At 44.6% G+C, this 10,134-nt stretch overlaps 1 protein-coding gene across 1 annotated transcript; it reads left to right on the plus strand.

Moving 5' to 3' along the window:
- The first annotated feature begins 1,347 nt into the window (after positions 1-1,347).
- LOC144097540 (uncharacterized) lies at positions 1,348-7,787 on the plus strand. Its single transcript, XM_077630236.1, has 7 exons — positions 1,348-1,794; positions 1,961-2,135; positions 3,749-3,866; positions 5,675-5,728; positions 6,032-6,085; positions 6,388-6,456; positions 7,446-7,787. Exons 2-7 carry the CDS (start codon positions 2,039-2,041, stop codon positions 7,513-7,515), a joined length of 462 nt encoding a protein of 153 aa, XP_077486362.1. The 5' UTR covers positions 1,348-1,794; positions 1,961-2,038; the 3' UTR covers positions 7,516-7,787.
- The last annotated feature ends 2,347 nt before the right edge of the window (positions 7,788-10,134 follow it).

Raw genomic sequence — 10,134 nt, forward strand, 5'->3', positions numbered from 1 at the left:
GCAGTTTTAACCTTGCTGGCAGGCCTACTGAGAATTTTATAATGATATCAGCTACTCTATCGAACGTACTACTTGCCGTGAGTGAGAGACAAGACCCTGCACTCCTCTGAACACTCACTCAGTTAACAGATATCATGATTTTACGTATGTTGCCCAGCATTTTAGGTGCTGAAAAATCAAACTTGAAAACGGTCAACCTCTTGAGATTGTGTGGCAGAGTGTGAAAATAAAAAATTACAGCATCAGTGTGTTCTGCCTTTTTTTAAAGCTGTGAGCAAACTGCAATCACAAAACGTGATGGTTCAAACACATTTTCTTCAATGCAAATGAGAATATAAGTTGGGCAACTGGCACATGTCACCTGCATGCATAGCTGCTGAAACCTTTTGTCTATTTGGTCAGGGCAAGACCTCTTCAAGGAAATCTAAACAATACATAATCAATGTTCTTTTCATAATTTTGTAATGTGTGCAACTGAATAGTGAAGGTAGTCGTGTCACTATGTGTTGTCAAGAGTTGTTACTAAGAGTTCGATTAGTGAGCACACAACATGTGGTATATTGCATGCAATCATTTCTCATGCAGGAAGCAGTTAGTATGCTTGCAAGCAGTTGAGAGAGACCGCCAACAAGGTGGAAACTGCCAATGATGAATGACTGCGTTGTAGCACCTGGGGGCGCACGCCTCAATTCTCAACTGTTTTGCTCTAAAAAATATAAAGTGCAACTGATACAGCAAAATATGGTAGCTGAGATGACAGCAGCAGGGGGCAAAGACTATGTCAATGTATGCTCACTTTCTCTGTTATCAGAAGAAGCCGTCAGTTACAAACAACTTTTCTTAAACTCTTTGTTTTTTGTTTCGCCACGAACAAACGGAGATTTCTTGTACTAAGAATAAATGTTGTTGCACACCAGCTCTGTGTTCATCTGGTATTCTACTCGCCTTTTTGTGCACTGCTCACCCCAAAGGCGTACAACAAGACAAGCATGTCGGTACTCACGTCCGGGTTCAGGGTGAACACAGACGGCATCCGCTTAAGCGTAGCCGTCAGCTTGCGGTTGAGCAGGTGACGGCGGTTCAACCAGCTACGGCTCACCTCGGCGTCCGCCGTTATAAACCAGCGTGGCAGCACCTTCACCACAAGGACCACAGGGGCCAAGTCGCGTAGCAGCTGCAGGACGAGGGCCTAGGATGCGAAATGATAGTTCAGAACTCATTACTGAAATCGGCAGAAGTTCGACGCGTTGCACCACCACGTAGTACATACCTTGATGTTGTCGCAAATCTCCTGCGGACTTGTGTCTGGCCTAGAGATGTCGTTGCCTCCCACGTACACAACACAGAAATCTGCGCGCAGCAGGTTAATGCGCCGCACAGCGCTTGCAAGGCGCACGGCATCGTAGTCGCTGAAGCTGAATGTACAGGTCTCGACCGACGGACGCAACCGCAGACGAGACCTGCACAAACGCTTGAGCTGACTATCGCCAACATGAAGGAAAGAAGGAAAAGAGGAGAGGCTGCTACGTCACATTTTTTTGAAGCCGGAAGCGAGGGCTCCGCCATGACACTTGGCCGTTTTCTCAGCCAATGGCATGCGAGCGCCGCGAAGATCAACGCGAGCGGCGCGAGCAGACGATTTCGCGCCGCGCCAGGCTGTCGGCAGCTGTCAGACACGGCGGAAAGTGAGACTTCTGCTCCCATTGACAACAAACACGCTGCGATGCCCAGCTGCTGCGTTCCTGGGTGTCGGTCGCGCACGCCAGGACAAGAACCGGGCGTCACTTTCCACACGTAAGTATGCTGCATTTTGTTTTCGTATTTAATTGACTGCGTAATGAGTAAAATGCATGCTCGCAGAACATAACGCACGACACGGCGTGAACGTGGTATTCGTACCGCCCCGGCCTTATTGGTGGCTCTTTGTCCGAGTGCAGTGAATAGTATTGTTTTCAAACAGGTTTCCGAAAGATCTAGAGCGAAGGAGGCAGTGGACTGAGGCCGTTAGACCAGGCCAAAGAGACTGGGAGCCAGCAAAATGGACCTGCGTATGTTCAAAACATTTCCTGCCCGAGCACTTCGATCGGATGTCGCCGCGCGTAGTTCGTATACGTGCGGATGCCGTCCCCCTTCAGGTGAGGAACCACCTTCTATACATTCTCAAGAGATTGGAAAGAAATGCTCTTATTGAGAAGGTGCTTTATTATAACTTGACTGCATAAACATGCGTTCAATATGATGTTTTAGGTGTTCGTGCAAGAAATAGAACGATTTGTGAATAAATGGTTTTAGCTAGACGTTATGATCGAGTAGCGCGGCTACAGTACTCCCGCACTGATAAAAAGTAATTGTGTCATTATACTCCTAAACTGGCTGCGGTTTATATATGGCTCTGGTGAAATTCTGCTTACTGTACATGATAATTTGTTTATTTATTAGCTTACGCACTCCATCATTAGAAGAAAATAAAAAAGAGCATCGAGCACACCACAGTTTTCCTTGGGCCATCATTTCTATTTAATTATTGCTTGTAGTGTGCAAATGTTTGCGCCTAGCAGTAGGCAGTGCATTTTTTGTTGTCATCTCGGTCATAGCACCTGAGAAGTGTCACTGAGAGAGCACTGTAATTCCTTAAAACAATAGTTCGTTTACAAAGGAAATCACAAAAAAGTTCCATAAGGCATAGAGCACCGTACGTATTTGCTCGCGTGATTTGCGCACGTTTTTTCTTTAATTAGGGCTCCAAAAAGAGGGTGCGCAATTTACGCGCAAGCGAGTTTTCCGAACACGTCCTAAAAAAAAGGCTGGCACCCCTCGCCCCATGGCAACAAGGTTGACACGTCCCCCCCCCCCCCCCCTTCCCCACGCTATAGCTCCCCGCGGGGTGGCATGACATGACGGCACGTGCTTAGCTCAAAGCAATAAACGCGCAAAGATTCAATCGCGAAGTCAGCCGTGGGAGGAGATAACGGGCAATAAAACGGGGCCCTTGCGTGTGGCCCGACTGACTAGCGGCAAACCGTACAGCAAACGGTACGGTAGAGTTTTGGATTCGGGCGCGCGCGCAACTGTTCGTCCGGGACAGCGACCGCCAGCGCGAGCAAGCCGGGTAAACGGCACAGTTCGCACCCGCGTACATGCTGGTGGTCTGGCTCAGCATAGTGCGCAAAATGTGCGAGTAGTTTTTTTTTTATCCGGTTGCACAATCTATGTGCGGGCGCAAATTACGCGAGTAAATACGGTAAATGTCATACACATAGGAAAAAGGGAAGCATGAGACAAAGAAAACAAGACAAAACACAGGCAGAAAGCTTGGCCAAATGTTTAGGGGAATCCCGTTTTCTTTTGCGAAGTTTCTGTGGAAACAATTTATAGCTTTCCTTTAGCCGCATAGCTGCGCTTGGGTGGATGCCAATGAGTATAATTAGCTCCCTTATTATACAGATACGGCAGTTCTGCATATATAATTCCTCATACACATACCATACACACTTCATGGGGTATAGCTGGGTGAGCCTGAGGAGAGACACCCCACTCTCCCATCTCAAAAATATGGTAGACCTGCTGTACTAACAATGCATTTCTCTGCTGTTGCTTTCTTAAGAAATGGGTGCACTCTCGCCCACTGGCTGTGTTCCATATTGACAGTCTCAGATTGGTACATCTGTCTGTTGAATTACATGCATCTTTTTAGCTAAGGCTGGCGTTCCACTGCGAGCATGTGATGCACCTCATTATTCATTTACAGCAGGAACCCCTTTCACAGCAGCCAGGCGATGGCACAGCTGTTGCTGCCACTGTTCAGCATGGCGCCCAGCAAGCACTAACAAAAAAGTCACACATATCCAGCGTCTCCACTGCAACAGGTATTTTCAAACAGCGCTGTTTTGTGACTACTACAGCTATTCAAATCATCACAGTGGCTGTGTATATATTTCTTAACCCTTCAGACAGCCCTCAAAACAGTCTTAAAGTGTGATGCTCCACCTCCATCTTTCACTAGCTGCTTAAAGCTGAACACCTTGTATGCTTGGTACATGATGTATGCGTTAACAGACAAAGAGGGCAATATCATTAGCAATATGGATAAGATATCAAATAGCCAAAAGGACACAAATCTATGCAGTAGCCAATGCAATCAGAACGTTGATGAGAGAAGCCGCAGCGCACAGCAATGGGATATCCCGTAGCAGTAAGAGAAGAGGAAGTAACGGAAGCCTTAGTAGGAATGAAAAGCGGGAAAGCAGCTGGTGAGGATCAGGTAACAGCAGATTTGTTGAAGGAGGGAGGGGAGATTGTGCTGGTAGAACTAGCCATCCTATATATGCAATGCCTTGTGACCTCGAGAGTATCAGGAGCTTGGAAGAATGCTAACATTATCTTTATAAAGGAGACGTCAAGGACTTGAAGTATTACAGACCGATCAGCTTACTGTTCATTGCCTACTAGGTATTTGCTAAGGTAATCGCTAATAGTCAGGACAACCTTAGGCTTTAATCAACCAAATAATTAGGCAGGCTTTCGTAAAAGATACTCAACAATAGATCATGTCCACGCTATCAGTGAGTGATAGAGGAATGCACAGATTATAACCGACCCCTATATATGGCCTTCATTGATTACGAGAAAGCATTTAACTCTGTGGAAACCTCAACTGTCATGCAGGCACTGCAGAATCAGCGTGTGGAAGAGTGTTATGTGAAAATATTGGAAGATATTTATAACGATTGCACGCCTACCATAGTCCTTCATATAGTCAGCAATAAAATTCCAATAAGGAAGGGTGTCAGGCAGGGAGACACGATCTCGCCAATGCTATTCACTGCCTGTTGACAGGAGGTATTCCGCGGCCTGAAATGGGAACATTTGTGGATAAGAGTTAATGGAGAATACCTGAGTAATTTGCGATTCGCTGATGACATTGCCTTGCTAAGCCACTCAGGACAAGAACTGCAAAGCATGATCAATGAGTTAGACAGGCAGAGCAGAATGGTGGGGCTAAAAATAATATGCAGAAAACCAAAGTAGAAACAGCAGTTCGCAATTGGTAGCGAGGTCCTGGAAGTAGTAAGAGAATATGCCTACTTAGGGCAGGTAGTGACCGCTAATACAGATCATGAAAGGGAAATAACTAGAAGAATAAGAATGGGTGGAGCGCATATGGCAGGTTCTCCCAGATCATGAATGGCAGTTTACCATTATCCCTCAAGAGAAAAGTCTACGACAGTTGTATCTTACCGGTACTCATCTATGGGGCAGAAATGTGGAGGCTAATAAAGAGGGTTCAGCTTAAGTTAAGGACAAGACAGTGAGCTATGGATAGGAAAATGAGAGGTGTAACGTTAAGAAACCAGAAGTAGGCAGAGTGGATGAGGGAACAAACGTGGGTTAATGACATCCTAGTTCAAATCAAGAGGAAGAAGTGGGCTTGGGCAGGGCACGTAATGCAAAGGCAAGATAACCGCTGGTCCTTAAGGGTAACAGAGTGGATTCCAAGAGAAGGCAAGCGCAGCAGGGGGCGGGTGAGATTACGGAGTTTGCGGGAATGCGGTGGCCGCAGCTGGCAAAGGACAGGGTTAATTGGAGACATGGGAGAGGCCTTCACCCTTCAGTGGGCGTTGTCAGGCTGATGATGACGATGATGACATTCCTCCAGAATAAATTTTTTTTACAGGCACCTATGGATGTCGCTGAAAGCCAGGAGACTTTGGCAGGCCCATCACAACAGGTATTTTACAATATGCCATTTTGTGACTGCATCAATTCGAAGAACAACAGTGTCTGCGTTTATGTCGCAGCACGAGCGACCAAAAACAGATTTCTGTAACAGAATGCATCCTGGCACTGGCTCAGAGGAAGTTTTCTCTGAATCGCCTCAACACATTAGTCATTTTTTATAATCCTTTTGACAGAACTGAAAACACAGCCTAGCAGTGTGATGCTTTTCTATTTTTCAGTAGTTGCTTAGAACCGAATACATCTTATGCTTTGGTAGAAGCATATTTCTCAAGAATAAAATTTTTTTTCACAGGCACCTATGGATGTCACTGAAAGCCAGGAAACTTTACCAGGCCCATCACAACAGGTATGTTACGATATACCATTTTGTGACAGCAACTGCTAGAAGATTGACAGTGTCTGAGTTTATCTCGCGGCACGAGTCACGAAACGGGTGAATTACTATGTAAAAGAAAGCTTCCTGGCGCAGGCTCAGAGGAAGTTTTGACCAAGCCACCTCAGCACACCAGTCATATCTTTATTCCTTCAGACATAACTCAAAACGGTCTAGTAGTGTGATGCTTCTCCACTTTTCACTAGGTGCTTAAAACTGAACGCTTGTTATGTCTCGGTACACACACAATTCTCCTGAACAAAATTTTTTTACAGGCATCTATGGATGTGGCCACAATGCTGGACATTCAGCCAGGGCCACCTCAAGCCTTTCAATTTACACCAGTAAGTTTCATATCGTCCTGTGTGGTTTCCATCCAGGTTTATTCACTGCATGAGGTAGGATTTCGTTGCAATTCTGCAATGTAAAGTGCAGTAGAACCTGCAGTTGTTTGTCAGGCCCCGTGCTTACCGGAGACAGTAGCAGAGTCCAGTAGGTTCTGCAAAGATCCTTCATATAGGATGGTACCTTTTTGTGGAACCACATAAGCACATTAGTAGCTGCCACAATATTCTTTCATGTGCCTTCATTGCTTATGTTCGTTACACAAATCAATATAGTCATCTGGTCAGAGTTCCACTACAAATAATCTGTCAGTATCAAGAAAAATTTGGCTATGCAAGACATACTCCACCAGGTCAGTGATATCTTTTCTACAAAATTTTCTCACGTTATTCCAAACTGGTTTTACTGATTTTGGACAAGGTCATTGACAGCTATGTAGAAAGTATTCGGTGCAAACTGGCATGCGTGTTACATGAAAAATTTGTACTATCATGTTTTCTTCTTTTTCAGTTGTTCCTTGTATAAGTTTTCATGAAATACTTCTTATATGGGTACATGCCAACCTCTTTAACGTCAGTTGCAGTGGGCATTCAGAAAAGGAGATTGCATGACACAAAATTTAATGCAATAATTTTTTAAGCTGTATGTATTCACCCTTCTACACAGTTGTGCTATTAACCCTGCTTTATTTCTGCAACACTTTGAGTGTATAATAAAAATAAAATGTGTAGACATATAACATTACCTTAACATTCTAGGTGATATGAGTTTAACAATGTGCGAGCGTTTTTCTTTTGCAGTGACATCGAAAGGCATTGAGTACATATGCACTGAAGCTGTTGCGTGGCCCAGTAGTGGGCATGCCGAGTAATTTTGTGATTAGCCTCATGTCCTGCTTTCCTTCTTATGCCTTGATGCATGGCGGAGGAGAACAGGGCAACAGGCATTCTAAGGTGGGCTGCATTACTAAACAGTTTATCTTATGCAGGAACTTCCGACTTTGCCAACCGCCCCAGCCTCTGTTGGGACGCCACGAAGAAGCAGGCCAGCAATGGTAAATGGACCTGTCAAATGTGCCTATTTCTGAAGCAGAATTCAACACCATGAATGTCAAATGCTTGTGCATATGCCAAGAGCGTATTTGATAGCGTGTGTGGCCCATCCACAGCATGCATTATTAGCATAATATTTAACACAGCATGTGCAGGCACCCAGACTGTGTGAATGGACTTAGCTTGATTTCGCCGTGGCAATTTTTACTAATATCTACTAACTGATCTGCATGGTATATTGTATGCAATGATGAATCAATAAACCAATGAATTTTTAAGTGTGTGAGTGGCCTGCATGTCAAGCTGAGGAGCACATTATGGAATCTTCTTCTTGGACACCTCTCCATCTACCAGAGGAGAATCGGTGAGTCACAGCTTCATTTATTGATCTATTCAAGTACACTATGGGTCCACTAGGGGCATTACATAGGGGGAGATGGGGGGACTCAAAGCGGAACAAAACTGTTTCAAAAACAAAAAAAGCAGCGTAGGTACGGCACTCAGGTGCAAGTCGAGAAACATCATTGCCAAGTAAATATTCTTACGAAAATTCACAAAGAAAAAATAAACAGCAGGTGCGAATTAGTCATCTGAGAAATCAAATTTTCTTACTGCAAGTGTGAGGAATCCATATAAGAAAGTGAACCTGACTGAAATAACAAAGACTCTGTTATCATGGCAATCCTGCATGGTAAATCATTGCATTCTTTCATCATTAAGGTTACAGGTGAATTTTTGTACTTTTCCATCTGGACAAAAACAGGGTTACCCTTGTAGGCATTACCGGCTTGATGCGAGGTGAGGTGCTGGTAAAATATGTGACAGTGCAAATGATCTGTTGCTATGGTACAATGTGCGAGAAAAAGATGATCAAGTGAATTTTCTGTGCGTTGTGAGTGATGGCATGCTGAGCATTTCCATCAGAGGTGAAACACTTTGATATTAAAGTAGGACGAGAAGATTAACTGAGCTCCTTCATTCTTCTTTTAATGGAACATTCAGAGTGCTTTGTGTTTTATATGTGCACACTGTTGTAACTGTGGTATGCAAGGCTTGGGTGTGCATTGTTCTAATTATGCATTGCATTTTCTATCTCTCTTCATAGGAGGACACACCCGAAAAAGCTTACTTGAGAGCAAGGGCTGCATGGTTTTCTGCAATGCATGCTCAGTCAAGAAAAAGCATAAAAAGGCTGCAGCAAACAAGGCGGAGACTGCAAAAGAAATATGCGGAACTAAAATCTGTTCTGTCAGCTTTAACAACGGAGAATATGCTCCTGACAGAGCAAGTGTCTGTTTTAGATGGCCTGGGTAAAGTAAATAAGCACCTACTTGAAAGACAAGTCGGAAAGCATGGTGGAATTGGCACTCCAAAGCAGTACTCCCCTGAACTGAGAACTTTTGCCTTAACTTTAAATTTCTATTCCCCACGAGCCTATCAGTATGTCAGGAAAGTTTTTGACACGTGCCTCCCACATCCCAGAACTCTGCGAAAATGGTATGAGACTGTTGATGGCCAGGCAGGACTTTCAACAGAAGCTTTCAATGCACTAAAAATGTAGTGTGCTGAAACAGCAAGCAAGGGGCACCGAACAGTTTGCAGCCTCATGGTTGATGAAATGGCTATTCGGCAAAACATCCAGTGGAACAAACGCAACTTTGAAGGGTTTGTTGACTTTGGCAGTGGCATTGACAGCGACTCTTTGCCACAAGCAAATGCTGCATTCGTTATAGTGGCTGTGGCTATTAATGGGCGATGGAAGTTGCCCCTTGGGTACTTCCTAGTTGATGGCCTAATTGGAACACAGAAGGCTAACCTTGTCACCCAGTGCCTTCATAAGGCACATGATGCTGGAGCTATGGTTGCTTCACTCACTTGTGACGGGGCGCCCGCAGATCTGGCTATGTTGCAAGAGCTTGGGTGTGATTTCCAACATGTGGGAGACCTAAAAACAAACTTTCGACACTCAGCTACTCAGGAACCAGTGGCAGCTTTTTTGGATCCCTGCCATATGCTAAAACTTGTGAGGAATGCACTGGCACACAAGAGGTACTTTATTGACCACCAGGGAAGGACAGTGTCATGGGAGCATATTGAGCGGCTGCATACTGTGCAGCAGAAAGAAGGCCTACATTTGGCTAACAAGTTGCGCAGAGCTCATATTGAGTGGCAGCGGCAGCCCATGAAAGTTAGACTTGTTGCCCGAGTAATGAGCACTTCTGTTGCGACAGCACTAGCCGAGTGCAGGGAACTTGACCTGGAAGGTTTTTCTGGCACACAGGCAACAGAGATTTTTTTGTTGAAAATTAATGAGACATTTGATGCCCTAAATTCTAGAAGCCCATATCAGGAAGGTTGGAAGAAACCTATAAATGAAAAGAACATTGAAGCTTTCAAAGGCATGTTCAAAACCACACCCCATTACCTCTCTTCCTTGAAGGAGTCTGCAAATGGAAGACGAATGATTGAAACAAACCGAAAGACAGGTTTCTTAGGTTTTATCATCTGCATGCAAAGCCTGATTAGCCTTTTCATTTTCTTGTCACTGAAAAACGAGTGCTGAAGTACATTCCGGCCCACAAAATTTGCCAGGACCATTTGGAACTGTTTTTTGGCCTGATTCGA

Source organism: Amblyomma americanum, chromosome 7 (assembly GCF_052857255.1).
Source record: "Amblyomma americanum isolate KBUSLIRL-KWMA chromosome 7, ASM5285725v1, whole genome shotgun sequence".
In the NCBI taxonomy this organism is placed as follows: Eukaryota; Metazoa; Arthropoda; class Arachnida; order Ixodida; family Ixodidae; genus Amblyomma; species Amblyomma americanum.